The sequence below is a fragment of the Peromyscus leucopus genome, chromosome X, assembly GCF_004664715.2.
Source record: "Peromyscus leucopus breed LL Stock chromosome X, UCI_PerLeu_2.1, whole genome shotgun sequence".
Lineage (NCBI taxonomy): Eukaryota > Metazoa > Chordata > Mammalia > Rodentia > Cricetidae > Peromyscus > Peromyscus leucopus.
Window position 1 is genome coordinate 32,145,168 of NC_051083.1, and position 22,204 is coordinate 32,167,371.

At 38.1% G+C, this 22,204-nt stretch overlaps 1 protein-coding gene across 2 annotated transcripts in view; it reads left to right on the forward strand.

Moving 5' to 3' along the window:
• Nhs (NHS actin remodeling regulator) overlaps positions 1 to 22,204 on the forward strand; it is a 333,978-nt gene that overhangs the window by 289,784 nt on the left and 21,990 nt on the right. For both annotated transcript variants that reach the window (XM_028887744.2, XM_028887745.1), the window contains exon 3: positions 5,319 to 5,452. In XM_028887744.2, the coding sequence (XP_028743577.1) occupies positions 5,319 to 5,452 (134 nt within the window). The remainder of the gene's footprint in view (positions 1 to 5,318; positions 5,453 to 22,204) is intronic.

Sequence of the window (22,204 nt, forward strand, 5' to 3'; positions counted from 1 at the left end):
TCAAAAGGGAAAAGTATTAATAACTGTATCTCATTACGCAAGTGCCAATTCACAATTGTATTAGATGACATAATGAAAGCAGTTAGATGTCTGTACCTCTCAAAAATAAATTTGAATTAAGTAAAGATAGAAGCCTTTCCAAACAAAAAGTGTGGAGAAATGAAGGAGCGCTGGAGGCAGGGGCAGGAGAAGAGCCATGAAAATTGGTATATTCAGCACCTATTAGATATGGGCAAAGTAAGACTTTGGCTTATAATGAAAAGGGAATTAGGTTTGACTCAGAAATAGGTTCCTGGCTTCTTTCTGTGGGAGATTTGGATAAAGTATTGAAATGTTGTGTAGGACATGGACCCTTTTCATTGACCATTCAGCACATTACACGATGGCTGCTATGCTTGGCTCCTGCCCAATCATCCTAACAATCATCGGAAGGCCCTCAAGTGCTCTTCTGTTTCTGTTGAGAATCTCGGAGCTGATCCAATGCCCTCATTCTATGGGGAGGTGCATGGAGACTTGAAATGTGTGAAATCTTGTTCAGAGTTGTGCAGGCTAGCTTCAGAGCCAATACCTCGCCCTGAACCTCTGATCCCCCAGCCAGAACTCTTTCCTACTTTGCCATATACTGTGTCTTGTGAAAATAGATATTCATATTTGCTTTTCTGTCACAGCATTGAGAGCACCAAAGACAGGCATATAACAGCCCAGGTAGAAAATGAACCTTTTCTTACTTCCCAGTGCCTTAAAACCTATGAGAAATGAGGACTCAAAATGCTCAGTATCCTTTAAAAGTCCCCCAAATGGATATCAGAAGATGGTATGCCCCATTTTCTGGCCTTTAGGTTTTTGTTATAGAGACAGATGCTGTCTACACATTCATGGTATTTGTTTCAATATCCCTACACTTATTTAAGGATTGCTAGTTTACAAAAACATTACAATACAAATAAAATATTTTAAAGCTTTTTTCAAGACACAGACAACCCTAATAAGTATTGTTTTCATCCGCATCTGTATGACTTCTGCCTTTTCTCCTTTTAATGAAACAACTGACCTACAACTGTCCCCAAAGTAGTTGTTCAAAAGTTTTTGTTCAAGTTATTAGTAGTGAGATGCTGTGATATTTATAATAGAGAAAGGATGCTTACTGTTCATTTCAACTTTATGTTTGGGTAAACAAAAGTCCTTTAATACATTTTTAGTGCAAGCCTCCTTCTGGAAATCTTCCTCTATACTATTCTATTCCTAGGCACATTTCCCATAATAACCTATGCATCCACCCAACATGCACACGTAACCATCTGTCATAACTGACCACTATGGTCCTGCCTGCCTTCCACTCTTAATCCACTAGCAACTCAAGGGTAAGGATGGTGTCTTATTAACTTATTCTAGTCAAAGCATGTAGCACAAGCCCAGCATATGGTAGGTCCTCAATGGATGTGTGGAAGGGAATGAAATTCTGCAGAAATCTGATTGGGCATTGAAAGCACCAGATGACTACTGAGGAATTTTAACATTCTCACTAAATGCTTTCTCAGATCCCATCATTAGAGAGCTTGAGTAACATTAGCCCTGTAGACATCATTCCTTTTTTTTATCATTTTATTATTATTAATCAGTCCTCCCTGATTAGATTTTTACAGATTTAACCAGATAACACTGAGCTGCTCATAAGCTGTCATATTTCACTGCTTCATCAGGTTTGGACTTAATGACAGAACTGAAGAACAGCAAGTACCAATATCAATTTTCTCTGCAGTTCCTCCTGGGGGATGAGAGATGGATATAAGGCCTTCTGGGGTTCAGATGGAAGACTATGGAGCCTGTTTTGCCCTAGTCAGACTGCCTTGTTTTGTGGTTGGCTCAATAGAAAATCTTGGGTGTAGTGGTTTTAATAGCACTGCAGAGAGCCATAAACAGGAATTATAGGCATCATAGAATTAAAAACATGCAGTGGTGTAGAATTAAAATTAGAAAGTGACTTTAAAAAATAAATAAATATAAAATAAAAACCCTGCCTAAGAAACAGTAATGTAACTGTGTATCCATCAGCATAATCCACCTCTGCCATCTGGTGGTGGGGACTAATATCAAACTTGCAGACAAGGGCCTGGCTCCCTAATGTGGCAGTGAGCTTCCCTGTGGGGAGTCTCTATTTGGACAGCTGGAATCGCCTTGCTATATGGGGAGACAGAGGATGATGACGCATGGGCAGGTAAGACTGGGCGGCTATAGATTTGTGCTCGTTTGGGAACTGAGATTAAACTTGAAATTGGATTCCTTATTATCATGCCCCTACCTTGAACAAACTGCACTGAAGACTAGGCAGTATTATGCTGGATGATAGGATTGAAAGCGCAATCAAGTGTGGTCTCTGCCTTCAAAGAATTCCTGATGTAGTGAGGAGGATGGAGAAGTAAGCAGTTAAGTTCAACCCAGTGCTATGGGGACTGAGCAGAAATGTACCTATCATGCTATGGAGCCTCGGGGAAGTGGCATCTAAATGGATTTCAAATTGTTTAGAATGCAATTATTGCTTTCTCTTTTTCTTAGCAATTCTTTAATGCTCAGTGCCAGTAATAACTTTAAGTTATGCCATCTTTTATGTTCATAAAACACACAGAAAGACTAATACGTGGCTATAAAGAGATAATTATATTTTATATTTCCTTTCCTTTCAAATTTCTGGCTGGTGTCTAAGTTTCTTTGGTCTAAAGGAGTAAGGATGAAAATTTGACTGCAGTTATAGGCTCTGGTGGACTGATATTGTCTCTACCTCACCAGTGGTGAGAAGTATCATTAGTGAGCCATTAATTTAGGCTGCCTACTCTTGGCCTGAGTAGAAGAGAAGATGTATTTAAGATAGTATGAGAGAGGAGTGGTTGAAAGGGATATTGAGTGGTTACCTCCCTTCTCACTCTGCTCCCCTCCCATTCTTCCTAACCAGTAACGCTGGAACTTAAGAATGTATAAGATTTCCTTGTGCTGTCTGTGAGAAAAAGCCCACTGTTCATTTGCAGAGAAAAATGAGGGTGACACTAGAGGTGGAAACTTTACAAAGAAAGGCATCTATCTCAAAATTTCTTCTTGATAAACATTGACTTTGGAGGCAGTGTAGCAAAGACCACCCATATGTTGGGCTTTTGAGGACCTTTCTCTGGTGGTGAATGGAAACCATTTTTTTTAAGAATCTCAAACAAAGGAAGAGTTTAGGGAATGAGGACCAAAGGCAGTCAACTCACTGGTGGAAATCAGAGAGCTTGAGAGAGCTCAATTCCTAGTTTCTGTAGCAAAATATTGAATAAAGCAAAGATGTGACCAACCTTATGGAGACCAGTTAAAACAAGTAAGATGTAGAGAAGCATGGATCATTAATTGTACCAACAACACAGCTCATCATAAATATAGAATAAAGTGTATGTTTTTTAATCAAAAACCTAGACTTCAGTAAAGCATTAAGTTGTCCAGTTCTTCAACAAGCATTTATGAAAGTCTATTTCACAGGTGCTGTAGGTCTTCTGATCAAAGGATGAATCTAGTTTTGTTTCTGAACTTGGCCTTGTGGCACAGACCAGTAAGTCGAGCAATTCAGAAAGCCAGGCAAGAGGACTACCAAGTTTAAAGGCCTGCCTGAACAGTTTAGTGAGACCTTGTCTCAAGAAAAGAAACTAAAAGGGCTAGGAATATAGCATAGTATTAGTACACTTGTCTAATCTGTGCAGCATATATCATATACCACCACCACCCCACACACATAACTGCTCCAGGGTCCACTTAAATATAGTTCAAAAGGCTGACAAATACCGAGATGCTGTTTTTAACAGTACAATCATACAAAGGGGGATGATACAGTCTTAGGAGAAAGGATATCTGACATCATCTGAAAGGGTCAGCTTAGTTTGCTTTGTGTCAGTCACAGGCAAAAAGAGGTAAATTATACCATATAAGTCATAGTGTTGTAACTGTTCAAAGAATCAGTTGCAGTAAAAATAATTATATTCAAATATTGAAAAACCTCAAATGTCTTACTCCAACAAGTGATGTGTATTTGTCCTTTACAAGGCCTGTAGGACAAGCCATACCAAGGTTAAAGACACAAGAACTATGTCTGTACCACTGATCACTGCACAGTGACCCTCTCTTCCTGAATCTGTTTCTACATCTGCAGATGAGGGGACAGCATTAATGCCCATTTGTGTGGGTTTGTTCAGATGAAAGTTTTAGCAAAGCATGTCTGGTACATATCAATAAACATTGGGAATTCTGAATAATATTGTACATGGGATGAATGATACTAATGTTAAATAATGCAAAGACAAAATGAAAAATGGGATACACAAATTTGTACCTCAATCATGATGAGGCCTCAAGAAACTTCAAGCTCTGGGGATGATTGTAAGCTGTATTTTTGGAGGTAGACAGCTTTTAGTATAAGCAAGAGATGTTCTAAGGTATACTAAATACTGGAAACCCAAATTGTATTTTGGAAATCTCTGAAATATTAATTAATTAATTTTTGTGATCCTGAGGATCCAGCTCAGGACCTTATCTCAGTGATTCTTATTAAGAAGTCATGACTACTTTACCCCCACCCCCTTCCACTCACAGATATTTCTTAGCTTTCCCACAAAGGCAGTTATATCCTGGAATAAGAAAAATGCTGTCTCTGGGATTGCCTTGCTTTCTCTGGGAGCACAAGATTGCAAAACCATCTGAATTTTTGTGGGTAGTAAGAAGAATAGGATGCAGATGGCTGCATTGGTGTGCTGGTTACACAGTTTTCTGGGGGAAAACATAAAAGATAAAATAAAATACCCAGTGCATAACGTTTGTCAATTTCTGTGCTATAAATACAGCCACCATAGCCTATTTCCAGGTATCTATCATTGAAAATTGGCTCATAACAATGTCCTGATTCCATGCAGCCCCTTCCTAGAAGTAGTGGCACCTAGGCCCAGAAGCTGTGGTAGGTCTGCGTCTTCTCTGCACTCTAATCCTCATGGCAGCAAGCCTTCCACCATTGTTCTCAACCTTTTTTTTCACTTGTGATATTTTGGAAGGAGGTGTGTTGAACCAATAAATAAGCTGTCTTGTACCAAGAGTATAAGATGGACCCATGGAGATGGCTGTATCAGCCCTCGTATCCACAAGTGAAGATTCAGTTAGGAACCATTCAAAAAAAAAATCTGATACGGCATGTAGATTAACTAGAATAATGAAAGCTCCCTTTTTGCAGCTCTTCGTTAACACTCAAGAGGGGAAGAACAATTGACAATATCAAGTATGTTTCATTATGTTTGTCTATTCTGCGCCCTCAGAACACCGGAGCCGAAGTGATCGACGGGAGCAAAGAGCTGCTGCTCCTCTCTCCATAGCTGCTCCACCACTGCCAGCCTACCCTCCAGCTCACAGCCAGAGGAGGCGTGAGGCCAAGGACCGCCACTTCCTAACGGTAAGCATGGTGGCTACTGGCTGGTCTGTATTTGCTCTTCTTGAGCATTGAGTTCCTCTCTGCTCAGTGACGGAAGCTGGGCTGGCTGAGAGGGCAGGTCATAGGCATATAGGAACTCCTTCCACTCCTTTTTGGAGTACACACACACACACACACACACACACACACACACACACACACACACTCACTTTTGCTAGTTACATAATGCAGTACACCAATAATAGTTAAGGACTCTGAAATCAGAAGACAATTTTACTTCCAATCCCAACTCTGCTTATATGTTCGAGTTTAGGATTGAGTTATTTCTTTTCTCTCAGTTTCTACCTTTGTAATAAGGGGATACTTTTTATTTAGCTTAATAGGGCTTGAAGATGTATAGAGCTTTGCACAGGGACCAACTGACACAGACTAAGTTATCTATAAATGTTAAGCACCATTGCTACTACCATTATTACTAGTCTGACTCCACGGGAGAAGCTGGAAAAGATCTTATGTGATGTAAAAAGTTCCCACTAGAATCAATCATAAGTTCCCACTTTCCCATCGGATGTAAGAGGCTACTTCCCTAGGGTAACCTATTACCTCACTGACATCATCACTGCGGGTAATTTCAGCCTAATCTGGGTGGATGTGGCTGTAGCTCAGGCCAAGCTCTCAAGCGTGGACCACAGATGATGAAGCTGAGCCTGAGTGGAAACACCTGCAAACTCAATTGGCAGCTGCTGCAAACACTTCATCTCACATGTGCCTTCCGGGCCCTCAGTGGGGATAAGTAAACATTTGCTTCTGTGTACAAGTCAGGAACCATGGTTTCATGACCAAGCCCTTCCAGATTGTCTTCAGGCTGCCAGCACTCGTATTCTCTTATTCGGGTTTGAGACCCGAAGTCTAAATAAGTTACAGCACTATGTGTACGAACTGAGGATTCTGTTTGAGATTAAATGCCTGACTCTAAAGCCTACACCAATATGGACTGGGTAATATGCAAAATTGTGCAAAATATCCAGGTTCCATGATGCCAAACATTCAAAGGGAAACATACTTCATCTAAATGAACTTGCATGTTATAACATATCCAGATAAGACCTTGAGTGAGACTAGATGATCTAAAGGTATTTTTCTTGTTTTCAGTTGATTACATACCGGGCCCAAGAATAAGAAACGGGGTTTATGATTCTCTGATTCATCAGACAGCATGCTTACACATGCTAGTGATTTGTCATTAAAGTCCCTACTCCACACAAGTTCTTATTAAGCTTAGCTCTACTTGCCAAAGCGTTTGCTTCTAATGAGGTATTTTCTGCATAAAATGCTAAAAATATTTTCTCATTCATTATAATATGTTTTGAGGCTCATTAAGTTGGTTTTCTTAGGGAGGAGGTGAGACAAAAATTTTGAGTGCTTACAGAGGTGACAAGAAAATATAATCCTTTTTATAATATGTATAATTTTTAATGACATCTAAATACCTAAATAAGATGCTAGGAAAAGACTTGAAGTAGTGACTAGCAATAAATGTGCTTCATCAACCCAATAGATAGCAATAAGAGGTTTCTAGATTATACATTGGTAAACCTCTGGAAGTTTGCCTATCTTGAATTTCTCAAATCTTGACATTTCCAAGTCACTTGGGGGAATTTTGTTTTCAATTGAGTTTGGGTCATTAGAAGATTTTTCCCATTCAAGTTATGCCTCACACACTTGGCTCTATGTATTCAGCTTAAAAGGCCATATGTTGCTTAAAGAGTAAAGGTTACAGGAATAAGGATAGGAACTTTGTAGACAAAACCCTGGATACACATTTTCTTAGAGAACTAGTATGTCTATATTTTATCACAGAGTAGCTCTCTTTTTTTAATCTATAAGACTTAGTTAAGCCATTTTCCTTCTTTTTAAAAAATATTCTTAAGTCCCTAGTATAGGTTTCCACTACTCTGTGGGACACTATAATATGTTCTGGTCAACACTGACATGGCCTTTAAAGCCAAACTGCCTGAACTTGAATACTAATTCTACCATATAAACCGTGCAGTTCTAGACCAGTATATCCTTTCAGTCATTGTCTTAGACATAAGAGTAAATAGTACCATATAGGTTTGGCACTAAAAGTTGAATGTGTTTGTGAATAGTGCTTAATTCATGGTAAGCACTGTGGTGATATTGTGTTCCCCAAAATATTGTACACCCTAATAAACTTATTAGGGTCAGAGAACAGAACAGCCACTGGATAGACATAGAGGCCAGAAAATGGTGGCATACACACCTTTAATTCTAGCATTCCAAACGCAGAGATCTGTCTGGATCTCTGTGACTTCAATGCCACACTGAAAACAGCCAGGCATGGTGACTCACGCCTTTAATCCCAGGAAGTGATGGCAAAAACAGAAAGATATATAAGGCGTGAGGACCAGGAACTAGTGGCTGGTTAAGCTTTTAGGCTTTTGAGCAACAGTTCAGCTGAGATTCATTCTGGATGAGGACTCAGAGGCTTCTAGTCTGAGAAAACAGGATCAGCTGAGGAATTGGCAAGGTGAGGTAGCTGTGGCCTGTTCTGCTTCTCTGATCTTCCAGCATTCACCCCAATACCATGCTCCAGGGTTATTTTCATTAATAAGACCTTTTAAGATTCATGTTACACAGCACTTCATAAATATTAGGCATGATGATGATGATGATGATGACGATAATGATGACGATAGTTTGTCATTCAGGTACTTGGTGAGTCTGTCATATAATGACAAGATTGTAAGTTTAAACCCCAACTGTCTAATTTTGTGGTTGGGTGATTTGGAAAAGGTTGTTGTATCTTTCTGAATCCTGGTTTCTTTCTGTTTTTTTTTTTTTTTTGTAATTAAATTCCAATTTCTTTGTCTGTAAGATAGGGCTAGTCATTTCAATTTTGTAAGTCATTAGGTATATTTCATGTGATACTATATAAATAAGATTAAATTATGTTTATACAAGTTCCTAGCACAGTGCCTAAAATATTTGAGCATCTGAATCTATATTCATAGTCACTCTTATCATTAAATGAAAGGCCTGTAATATATATAACCTTATAAAATTAGAGAAAATATAAATCATTACACCCTTTCCAGATGATAAGGAAAACTCTAATTATTCATGCACTTTCATCCAGCAATTCTACGCCTGGGAATTAACTCTAAGGTAATAGATCAGTCTATGTAAAGATTTATTCATTAATATGTTCATCAAATCACATTTTTAATAGGAAAATATAAATATATATATATTTCAAGTATCCAAAAAGGACCTTACTTAATAAATTTTGATATACATTATATCCTATCCTATAGGATGTAATGCAGTATCATAGTATTATATGAGACTATTTAATGACATAAAAAAGTATACTTTATCAGTGAGGATTTTTAAACAGCCTGTAAGATTTTTGTACAGAGTATCATCTCAAAGCATGTCTAGGAGCAAGTATCTGTAGATAAATGGCTGAAAAGCTATATAGCTATGGTCCCCAAACTGTGAACTAAGATGCCCTATGGCAGTGCCATGAACTTAAACAAAGGCCATGAAATATTAAAACATTTTCAAGGGACACAGTGTCTTCAGTCTAGTGACATCTAGAGTGGCTTAGAAGTAACTCCATGATTCCTACAAGTAAGAAGGGATGCTTGGTTTCTTATCAATTAATTTATCTGAAAGATTCCACAAGAGGAATTCATAGAAAAACTGGTTAAATTTAGCTTAAAGCCCACTATTAGGCGAGAATTTAAGGGGTGTCTCTAAATAACAGCACCCTCTGACATCAGCGTGACAAAGGAGGTGATTTCAGGGAAAGATTCACTAGTAGGATTATCTTTCCCAATCGGCTCTTGAATTCTGAAGTTCCACCATTAGCAACTGTGTATTTATTATTAAAGGAGACACCAACCTTGTCCATGAGTTCAACTTTAGGATATCAATTTTAATGAAGGGCAAAAGATTTATGTGATATGAAAAGAAAGCAGAATCGAGGAAATTAATTTTAGAACATCTATTTGAATTTGAGCTGCAGGACCAAAGCAACCCTCTCTAAACCCACATCCTCTCATAGCATCTCAACATTCTGATTGATCTACTATGGAAAATATAGCTTTTGACTGGTCAAAGACCCAAAGACTTGTTTGGACCTGGCTGGAAGCTAAATGTATGAAGTTTATGACAAAAAAAATATATTTTCAAGATGCATAAGAAAGAGAAACAGCCTAAGATAAATTCTTTATCCACATGAGCAGACTTTTGTCTGCATGTGTATTTGTTAAGTGACAGGATACTGACTATTTATTGTGGACAGGAGAGATAAGGAAAGAAGGGTAACACTGAGGTGTGTGTTTGTGTACTGAACAAAAGCTCAGTGACTGAAACTCAGTTATCTTCAGGTAGAACTCTTGAGGAATTTTCTCCTTGCCTAGGTTGTAGTCAAATTAGCACACCTTTAATCCCAGCACTCGGGAGGCAGAGGCAGGCGGATCTCTGTGAGTTCAAGGCCAGCCTGGTCTACAAAGCTAGTTCCAGGAAAGGTGCAAAGCTACACAGAGAAACGCTGTCTCAAAAAACAAAACAAAACAAAACAAAAAAAAACAGCAACAACAACAAAAAAAGAATAACAAATTGCAATCAGACTATGGGATATTTGTTAGAGCTGCAACAGGTAGCCTCTTCTCTACAAATGCAATCATGGATTGGCAATCTTGGTCAAAGCCATTCCAAAGAAATAAATTCAAGATAGCCCTTGCAGAAGTTTTTGGTAAGAAGCAGTATTTTTAAGTGTTCAAGTGCTGTTGATTGGAAAATGTCTTGTTTGAGGGAGTTGAATAGTGTGTGTGTGTGTGTGTGTGTGTGTGTGTGTGTGTGTGTGTGTGTACCTGTGTGTCAGTGTGTGTATCGAAATACACACTGAGTCTGTGCAGCTGAGGATAGAGGTGATATAGTGAGTCCCTATTTCCCAGTATTTCCTTCAAAATGGATATAGAATAGCAAGGTTGAAAAATGAAGCTACAACCACCAAAAACACACCATCAAAATTATTTGAGGTCAGAGAATGCCCCAAAGACCAAATTAGTATGAAGTAAAAAGAGAAAAATAAGCACCAAGTCTTCTTCTTGTCACAGGGGCATGGAGGGCAAATTTTAAAAATCAAAAACTGTGTGAAAGTAGGGAACTAGAGTGCACCTGGAGGTTGAATCCACCTCCAGAAAAGTTAAATCTATCCTATGCCTGAAAATACTTAAAAAATTTGTAGCTGAAGTTTTCTCCAGTCCTGCCTGGCCCACGGTGAGGACAAATCTCTCTCACCTACCAGTCCTGCAGCCACTTAGACCCAACCGAGTAAACACACAGAGACTTATATCGCTTATAAACTATATGGCCGCAGCAGGCTTCTTGTTATCTAGTTCTTTTTGTTTGTTTGTTTGGTTGGTTTGTTTTTCCAGAGCTGAGAACCGAACCCAGGGCCTTGCGCTTGCCAGGCAAGCACTTTACCACTGAGCTAAATCCCCAACCCCTTGCTATCTAGTTCTTATATCTAAAATTAACCAATATCTATTAGTCTATAAGTTGCCACGTGGCTCGCGGCTTACTGGTATCTTACATCTCACTTTTCATAGTGGCGGCTGGCAGTGTCTCTCTGACTCAGCTTCTATTTCCCAGAATTCTCCTCTCTCCTTGTCCCACCTATACTTTCTGCCTGGCTACTGGCCAATCAGTGTTTTATTTATTAACCAATCAGAGCAACACATTTAACATATAGAACATTGTTCAAGTAGACAAATCTATAGGAAATGGATTTTAAAATATGTGTACCATGCAGTAACAGTCATCCATTCATATATGAAGATTTAAGAGGAAAAAGGGTAGAAAGAAAGGCATATGCACTCTTTAGCAACTACAGATGAAGAAACCAAAATCAAACCTCAGATTAGAACGACATGTACAGCTGCCCTGCTGAGAGCAGAAACCAGTACACTAAAATATCTGGATTTGGGCATAGTGAAAAAAAGACGCTACCATTGAAGCAGGGATCTTGGGAAACACACTAATGTCACATAAACGAATAAAGTAGGTTAGCAAAACTATGTAAGTGATTAGAAATATTAGTGAAACAATGCAGGAGACCTGGATTTTATATCCAACTCACATCTTCTTCAACTACCAGGACTATAAAAGAGCAGTTTTCAACATAGAGAAGTTTAGAGAATTTGTACCCACAAGGAATATCATGGGACAAAGATTCTTCTTTGTGGGGAATCTACCAAAGGGCAAGCTTCATTCAACAAGGAAAAAGCCAAGAAAAGGTCAACAAAAGGATGGTTATTGTGCATCTTAACACATGTAAATATAGATCCAGAACTATAGTGTGGGGAAGATGAGGATGGTGAACTAATGTACAAAGGTTCAGCATGACAACAGAAATGATACAACTTAAACATGAGAAAATAGAGAGTAACTAAGAAAATGAAATGGCCATTGATTTTTGTCTAGGCAATGAGTAGGCCTTAAAAGATGACAGCAACCAAAAAACTAGTTGTTAAAGTTCAAATGATTGAAAAAGGACGAATACTGCAAAACAGTTTGTTAAAGCTGAAGAGCAAAGGCACATTTTTTAAGAGAAAGAAATGAACAAATATAACAAAATACACACAGTTACAAAATATATCAGAATTGTCACATCAACTAATGTGAGCTTAATTTGCACATTAAAAGAAGCCCTTTCAATTTGTTTTAATCAAGCAACATCAAACTACACGCTATATACATGAGGCACACCTAAAATAAAATGATCAAGAAGATTCCATAAAGGATGGAACAAAGATGAAACAAGTAAATAAAACAAGAAATCAGTAATGGCTTAAACTATAATACTCATGAATATTAATGTGACAAACAACACAGCTACATTTATGAAGCAAAAACTGTAGGGTATACAGATATAGATAGAAACATGATACCAATAGGTGAGTTTAATATATCACTTTCAGTACAAGACAGAGCAAGCAGACAAAAAAATAGATAGGAGACAGAAAACCTAAAAAAAACATTGTCAATAGACTTCAAGCCATGATAGTACATAATATTACCAAACATACCCATGGAACATAAAAATTGATTATGACTTATATTCAAAATGTCAATGTTCCCTAAAGCAAGAGTCTTCTAAACAATACTTCCTGATCACAGTGCAGCAAAGCTCCAGATTACTAACAGAGGCAAAGCACCAGAAAATCCTTTCCACCTGGACATTTTAAAACTTTCTGTGAAACATTTAGCAAAAGAAAGAATATGAAGTGATATTACACAATTTCCTAAAGATGATAATGAAGCTGTTATGCAAGATAATCTGGAAAATAAAATAAAACAATGATCAAGAAAAATAACAAAGTACCATATGGTTAAATAAGAGTAAATTCTGACACCCCCAAAACCAAAACTAAGCAAAAAGAAATAGAAGTAAGCAAATAATATGAAAGTACAAATTAATGAAGCAGAGAATAGAAAAACAGTAGGCCTAATTAATAAATAAAAATAATTTTTGTTTGAAAAAAATGACCAAGAAATAAAAATAAAAGTATAAAAAAATTATGCTAGCCATTTCATAAAATAAAAAGTGATCTAACCATTTTATTAAGCTCAGCACTATTGACATTTTGGACCAGATAATCCTTTCCTGTGTGGGCTTTGCTGTGTCTTGTTCTATGTGTTCCTACCCACTAGGTACCAATAGCACTCCATCAATGACTTAAGACATTATCATATTTTCACTGTGGTGACATAAACAACCCTGGTTGAGACCATTTAATTATATCAATCCCTCCAATCATACACATAAATAAACTCAAAATGGACTGGGGATCTAAACATTACAAAATGAAACTTTGTGTATGATAGAATAAAATACAGGTGATGTACTCTTTCACCTCAGTCTAGGCAAACCTTTAGTAACTTTGACTTTTATGGCCCAGACACCACAAACAGAATTAAGACATAACCAAAGAATGTGGAGAAAACATGCAGTATACAAAGGACTGATATCCCTAAGTGACATATGCCTCCTAAAAATGGAGGAAGAAAGAACAAAACTCTGAAAGAAAAAAAGAGAGATTTAAATGGGCAATTCAGAAAAAAGCATAAACATGTTCTTAAATCAAAACATTACTCAAACTCCTGGATACGCCCCACCCCCCAAAAGACAATACAGGCTACTACCATTGCTCTTGTTGACCGAACTTGATAATAAAACCCTATTGCTGAAGACACCACACACACTGGTCACAGGACATGGGGAAATCCAATTGGTACAGGCCAGGAAGCTTCCTCCCTACTGGGTAGTTCTCATAATACCCACTGGAGAGTGATTGTGCAGTGCTCAGTCACAAATAGGGCATCTAAACATACCACCTTTCCAAGACTCAAGGACCACCATGGTAGAGGAAATGGAAAACTTAGGGAGGGATCAGAACAAAGCAGTGTCTTCTGCAAATGACAGGACCACTGTATTTCTGAATTCACAGCAGCTGTAGTTGTCCACACAAGACCTACACAAGATCAAGCCAGTCACCATTCTAGCCTGCAATAGGAAGGGCTTCATAAGTCCCCACTCCTCACTGAGGAGCTCTGGATAGTTGATGACTTCTTGGGGACAGAGAGTCAGTTTTCGTTAAGAGTATGGCTCATGGTAAGTTAGCCATGCTCCAGTGGAGGGCCCACATCCAAAAAGACATGAACAACACAAATTAAAATTTTAAAAAGAGACACAAAGTTGAGGGGCAGGAAGGTGAAAATGGATCTGAGAGGAGTTGAGGGAAGGAGTTGAGGGTGAATATGATCAAAATACATTGTTTGAAATTCTCAAAGAATTAATAAACATTTATTTTAAAAATTTCTCAAACTCATACATAATCATAAATGCAGACAACATAGGGCAGCATGATATGTTGGTGAAACTAACGATTCTTCATGTTAGTAAGGTATATGAAATACATAAATGTCCATGCATTGGCATAAGAGTCAGTTTTGCAATTTTCAAAAACCTTCACACTGCCAAAAAGGCAATTAAAAATTATAGATAAAACAGAGTTAAGAACATAACACTCATAGACTTCTATCACACACATGAAATAGAAATCCACACTGTGTATGGGAGTAGGTGTGTGTGTGTGTGTGTGTGTGTGTGTGTGTGTGTGTGTGTGTGTGCATATTATACTAGGAAGTGAGCCCAGGCAAGCATTCTACCACTGAACTTTATCCCAACTCATTGTTTATTTTTCATTTTGAGACAGGGTCTTCCTAAATTGCTCATTCTGCCCTTTAACTCACTCTGTAGCCTAAGATGTTCTTGAACTTGAAATCCTCTTGCCTCAGCATCCTGAGTTGTTGTGATTAATCGGCCTACCCCACAAGCCTGACCAGGAACCATATTAAATAGTTGTGAAATACATAAATACTGCAATAAATGACACTCCATCTAGAAAAACAAAAACCTTGACGTTTTCTTGTGAAAATGAGCATCAGAAGCTTTGCAGTTTGTGAATTACTGGGGAAGGATAGAATGAGGCTGATATGAAATTAGAGGGAAGGCTGTAACAGTACATGTGAATAGGCTCCCACACCATAAAGTGAACGTGTTAGCTGGTGGATGTCTGAAATGTGTTTTGCATTCTTCTACAGCTCAGTTCAGCTAGGTGCAATCCCTGCATTCACTTAGAGTTTTTTCATGTATGAAATCATGCATAAGCAAACACAACATTTACATTATGTTCAAATCACGCTCCTAAGATACCAATTGCTTTGGAACTAATGCAAGTTTTCAAAATGAGCATAGCAGAACTGGCTGTAGAGGAAAGATAAATCAGAACAAATGAGGTTGGTTTAACTACAGGGGGTGGGTGAAGATAAGAATGAAGGAATAGAAAGGAGGCAGTGGGGCTGAGGAATGACATTTATTTGAGCATATTTTTTGTTGTTGTTTTTGTTTTTTCATACTTTGTAGTCTTAGAGCCCAGGCAATATTTCATGAATCCTCTACCCATAAATAAATAACATCAACTAGAATGTGAGGAGAACCCTAAGTGGAACGCAAACAGTAACAAATAAACCTAACTATATCACAAATGAATGATAAACCCACCCTAGAGGAGGGGAAAGAAAATACCTAACATTGATAACTATGGAAAATATTATTTGGGGTTGGCTTCATTTCATTACAATCAAACTAATTTATTTTTGGAGCTACAACTATAATTTTAAATGGATCAATCAAGCACAGCCAGGAAGTAAAATGTATTACTATATAACTAAAAGTGGGAAAGCAATAAACTTAGGAACATTGTGCACATTAAAGAGCCTCAGTTGATTAACACATTGCTATTAAACAATCCCTGTGTTTGATACAATTTCTAATCACCTCACCTATTCATAAAATCTGAATGATAATTCATAGTGAATTCCTCATGCATTTATACTTGTGTTACCCTGCCCAGTCCACATTTGCTATCCATTCTCCATTCTTTTGCAGTAGCATTCTCAGCCATCCCTCTCAGAACTGTGTATATATTTTCCATCATAAGCAAGGAAATAAGTAAGTAAACACTGAGTCAGAGAATGACAGCTGAAGGCAGATATATGAATGAAGAGACCATGCAGACAGATTTTTGGATGTCAATAACCCTATCCAGTGAGGTTTAAATTTAACTGACTTTGGCAAAGAATCTGCTTTGGCTTGCTCAAAGGCCTGCCATTCCAACTCTGGTTGTGCCATCAGTGCCGGACTCCATGTTTCTAAGGAATTAGCAGTGGTCTACATAAGGAGCAAGAAAGCCAGTGTAACTAGGTAACTAATGCTACAATACATTCGATGCTTTGGACTTCTGTTAGGAGCTGACCACAGGAAGCATAGTCATTTGCCAAGTATAAAAAATATTAAAGACTCTGAAAACCATCTTTAAATCTTGAACAGAGAAATTAAGCACCCACTAAGCAGCAATCTTTTTATTTAGAAATGTGAAGGGAAAAACATTCTAATGAATATAACACTGAGTCATAAATGATGCAACAGAGGGTTGAACTCAAGAGGCTTTGAAAGTCCCCAAGAAAATTGTCAGAGCAGCGATTTTGGTGATTATGGTGCCCCCAAACTAAGCTTATCTTCAGGCACATGGCTGCTTCCTGATAAATCAACAGTGCAATAATAAGGTATGCCACATAGAGGTGTGTGTGGAGACTCAAAGGCCTAATATAGAGGAACCTGGACAAGTCACTTGAACATTTGGCTCTATACCTCTCACTTGCCAAGCAGAGCATCTCCAAAACTCAGTCCTTTGATAACACAGAGGGAAGAGAACCAAAACACAATTACATTCTTCCCAGAGAAGTGTTGGTTTCTGAAAAGCTTCTGGAGGGACAATATCATAGAGACCTGTTCATGAGCTAAGGTAAATAAAATCTTCTATACTACAGAAGAATTTTTTTCAAGTTAGAAATATATTTAGCAGACATAGCTTGGGGTGCCACATAAAGATGATTTTAAAGGATTATAAAAATTAGAATAAATGACAAGGAAAGTGTAGATGGTAAAGAAAAAAAGAAAAATGAAGCTGAAGAGTTGATCACTACAGGGAAGGCAGCATGATTATAATATATATCTATTAAAGGACCTTAGCTGGTTGGGTCCTGGCAGAATTCCCTCTCCCATTTTCTCAGATCAGGTAGATATGTGACATTCATCAGTAGAACAGGTAAGATGCATTTTTAAATGAAGAGCCAGTAAATGGATACTGAAGAGAAAAAATACCAGGAGCATCCTTCTATTGTGCCCTATTTACACTAAAAGTGGCTTTGTGTTCACAGAACACATCTGGAGCTAACATGCAACAGCAATAGTATGAAGAGAAGGGGAATAATGGTTGGACAGGACAACTCTCATGTTCTGTTTCTTAAATACTACTCCCAAAGAACAATTTGGTTTTGATCTTTGGCCAAGAAATTACACTTGTTGTTCTTCTGGGAGACTCAAGTTCCTTTCCTAGCACACAGCATATTCAATGTCCACAACCACCTTTAACACCAGCTCCAAGGGATTCTGCACCCTCTCTGGCCTCACTTGGCACTGTGCTCACATGCACAAACTCATACATACATAAACACATAATTTAAAAATAAAAATAAAATATTAACAAAATAAATTAGATGTTCATATTCTGCTCTAGGCCCACTTTCTCCAAAACCCTAAGAAATTCTTTGGTTATGGCACTGTCTATCCAATCAGCCTTCTGGATGGTCCAATTTGCAATGATGCTCAGCATAAATGTAGTTGGTGTTTTTAAAATCTTTCTACTCTTAGGTCTTTGTGGGCCCTCTACCCAGCTCTCAAATAAATACACTAAGTTTTATTATTACTTATAAATGCCCGACCTTAGCTTGGCTTGTTTCTAGCCAGCTTTTCTTAAATTATATTGTCTATCTTCTACCTCTGGGCTTTTGCCTATCTCTATACCTTTCTTTACTTCTTACTCCATGACTTGCTGTGTAGCTGGGTGGCTGACCCCTGGAGTCCTCCTCTCCTTCTCCTTTCTCTTCTTGATCTTCTCTTCCCAGATTTCTCTTCCTATTTATTCTGTCTACCTGCCAGCCCCATCTATCCTTTCTTCTACCTAGATATTTATTAGACCAATCAGGTGTTTTAGAAAGGCACAGTAACACAGCTTCAGAGTTAAACAAATGCAACATAAAAGAATGCAATATATCTTTGCATCATGAAAAAATGTTCCACAGCATAAACAAATGAACACATCTTAAAATAATATTCCACAGCACAATATGTGTAACACCTGGAATAGCTCACTGTGGGATATTGTGGCATCTCTATCTAAATTATATAGTTGCAGTACAAAATGGAGATTGTTGATTACCCTGTTGAATGGTTCTGACCCATTCATATCTTTGCTCTTTGTACTATATCAGTGGTTCATAAATCAGTCAAAATTCTAATGAATCCAAAGAAGTTCACCTGGTCTTCTACAACTGGAAAGAAGACTCTGATCAGTGGATTAAGGTCAAGTTCTGGAATTTGCAGAACATCTTCCCAGCTAAGTGTCCTAGTCTCCTCTCTGTCTAGGCTGCTGATGACAAAACTGTAGGAGTAGACAGTGTGTCTGCAAATGTCTTTCTTGATCCCCACAAGTATTTACTCAATAGTAGCATGGAGGCCTGGGACTCCATCCCAACCCAAGAGTGTTTTCAAGAGCATCGCTGTCAGAAACAATAAATATTCCAGATAATGGTAGCCAGGTGTGTTACTGTTGGAGAAAAGAGGTACAAATAAGCTAAGTGGGAAGTCTAAAATGAACCCTGAGGTATAGGATTGGAATCTGAAGTGTCAGTATAAATATATACTTAAAGTCATGCACAGATACATATATGTAAACAGAAAGTAAATGTATGCATGTATGTATGAATATATAGACATATATTGCCTAGCTTATCTCAGAAACCTTTAGGATTAAAATCACTCTGGTAACATTGAGCATTATCTAATGACTAGATCTTGTCCCCAAATACCAATAGCTAATAAAAGGGCTCCTTGGAGAAAAGTTTTATCCAAGACTGGGTTAGGAAAATATAAGTCTGGATTATCTTGTAGTATCAGAAAGTGTGAGAGTGCTCAAAAAATAGTAAGGAAGCATGTAAAAGATAATAACAGACAATGTGAAGGAGTGTCACTGGCCAAATCTGGTACACTTTGAGCAGTAAAATAAGCAATGGTAGTAATGACTTATGACATAAAATAAGATAAACACTATGAGTCCTCTGTGTGTGTGTATGTTCATGTGTGTGTATGTGTGTATATGTGTATGTTCACCTATACAAGTATGTTCAGAAGCCAGAGATATATTCATAAATTGCTTCTCCAACTTAGTTTTTGAGCTAAAGTCTCTCGCTGCATGTGAAACTCACAGTTTTAGCTAAACTGATTGGCCAGTGAGTTCCTCTGGGATCTGCTTTCACTCCAGAACTGGAGTAACAGGCAAATACCACCATGGGAGGCTTTTTAATGTGAGTTCTGGGTATCCAAACTCAGGTCCTCATATTTTCATAGTAGGCAAAATTTGCCAACTAAGCCATATCCTCAGAACCCCTACTGATAGAAATGAATTAAATAGATAAATAAATTAACATATGAAGGATAGACACACTTTCTTACAAAAGAATTCTAATTAATGAATGTAGAGGCAATGTTGAAAAAAAGATTACCATTAACCAAGTACTGTGACAATAAATTTTGCAGGCAATAATCAACAATAGATTAAAGTTAGTTGGGTGAAAAACAGAATAACTGTGTAGTGGCAAATTTATCACCCACACTATAATTTTTATTATCAAGAAATAATAGCTTTAACTCAGGAACCTGATAAACACAAGCTTAACCAAGTGGTGAAAATTAACATGGCCGGTAATAGGGCACACCTTCATATGGCCTCCTGATAGGATATATTGAGAGTCCATTCATGTAGGACTCTTGCCAAACGAAGTCATCTTACTGAGCATGAGAAAACATCAGACAATTCTAAATCTAAATAAACTCTACAATGTAATTGATCAGTATTCTTCAAAAATGTCAAGGCCATGAAAGACAAAGACTAAAGAACTACTGAAATTGAAGGAGATTGAGGAAATTGGAGAACTAAGTGCAACATATGATCCTGGATTGTATCCGAAGTGAGAAAGGGAATATGAATGAGAAAACTGGCTGCATTAGTTAGGAATATTTAGAGCAGTAATTACCCATCCCAGCCAACTCACCTATTTGGCCATCTCAGAAATTAAATGGATCTTGGAGACATACTGTAAATTGCTGGTGACTGTTAATTGTACTTGCTATTCTTATGCAGTGTTTGTATTGAAGAAAATCATCATACTGCCTGGCGTGTAGATACAGCTACAGATGATAGCTGAAACCAACTGCCAGCCTAGGGTGAGAGACCATTGCCAGGATGATGTTACAAGAACAGTGTGTTTGAGGGAATAGGAAGTCCCTTCTTCCTCTTCTCGCCTTCTAGTCTCCTTCTAGTAGCCTATTGACAGAACCTAATGGGAAGCAGCTAACAAGACAGAAACGTTTGCAGAACCTCAGCATTCCAGAGCAGTATACAGGAAAATAGATTTGTAGCAAACAGACAATCAGACAATCGCTTGTTCAGCAGCACAAGAGCTGATAAAAGAAAGCCTTAACCAGTGAGCCTGGTTCACATTAAGTATTGTGAAAAAGAAAGAAAATGCCTTGTTGCAGAATTTAGTTTTGGGATTCTTTTAAAAATACTAGCCTGGCTGTGGAGCTGTCAATAAAATTATTTGTCTGTATACATCATTTTGCAGAATATTCTTGGGTTGAATTGCATGCTTGAGACTTTTCCACTATTCAAAATATAATCAGACAATGGAATAGTCTTCACAATAAAAAATTGAATTATTGATATACACAGCAACTTGGAAGGATCTCAAAGGTGTTATTCTGGGTGAAAGAACCTAGTATCCAAAGGTTACATACTCTATGATTTCATTCATATAACATTTTCAAAGTGACAAAACCCTAACGATGGAGAACAGATTAGTGACTGCTAGGGGTTAGTATTGGGGGCCGTTGTGACTATGAAGTGACAGCACAGAGGGGTTTGAGAAGGTCACAGAACAGATCTGGCCTCTGATCATGGTAGTGGCTCCATGAGTAGACACGTGATACTTGTCCACAGAAGAGTAGGCTGAGCAAAGGCGGGAGGTGCATGGCTGTGGTGAGGCCAAGGATGACCTTGTGTTTTGTCCCAACTGCTCTGAGTTCCCTGTGCAAAGCTTCAGTAGGAATGGAACCCAAATGGGGCAACATCTCCCCACTCCTGGCTCCTGCTGACTCCCCTAGCTGCTCCCTCTGGTTCGGGTGAAAGGGGCTGTGGTGTTTGTAGCAGTTCAAAGACTCTTTCTTCCTAGTGCTTCAAAGCAGGGCCTGCCTTTTCCTCACTTGTATCTTTTATTTGCTGTTAGCAACCTTTGAGGATTGATGGAGCTGAGTGACCCTTGGCAGGGGCTCCCCTCACTGGCAGAACTGGCCACGGGGAATGAATAAAATACTTACTGGCACCGATTTCTCAGTCATCATGGTCAGTGAGCCCTGTTTTGTGTTCTTGACAGTTCAGAGCAATGCCTGTGAGTAAATGACTTAGCTGAGCAGTAGGTACAAAGTGTTCTCCACCCTGGGTTCCCTGTAGACCTCTTTTCCATTCATGTGGGACTACTTTCCACAAATGCTTCCAAATATGATGTTGTTAAGCTTTCTGTGTTTAAAATATTTCATTAATAGCACACGATTAAACAAAGTGTTCCTGAACGTTAAAATACTTTTAGTATTCTATTACTCCAGAAATTTTTGTTCCATTTCAGCCCAGGCAAAATGCTTTATGGCTGAACAGTTGCTTTCAGAGAGCCGACCTTTGGGTTAAAACCCCGTCATTCCAACTTTCCTCACACCCCAAATGTCTACCAACAGAATGTAACTGAAAGTGAATGAGTGCATGGGGGTTTTGTGGCTGGTTTCTTTGGCTCCGTGTCCTTAATTTTTTCTTATTTTATTTTTTGAGGGTTAAATCCAGAGTATTATGCATATGCAACACAGGTGCTCTGTCACTGATAAGGCCCTAGCTTGTTTCACACACTCTCGAAAATTAATGTTGAATTATCAATAGTGTGTGCTTT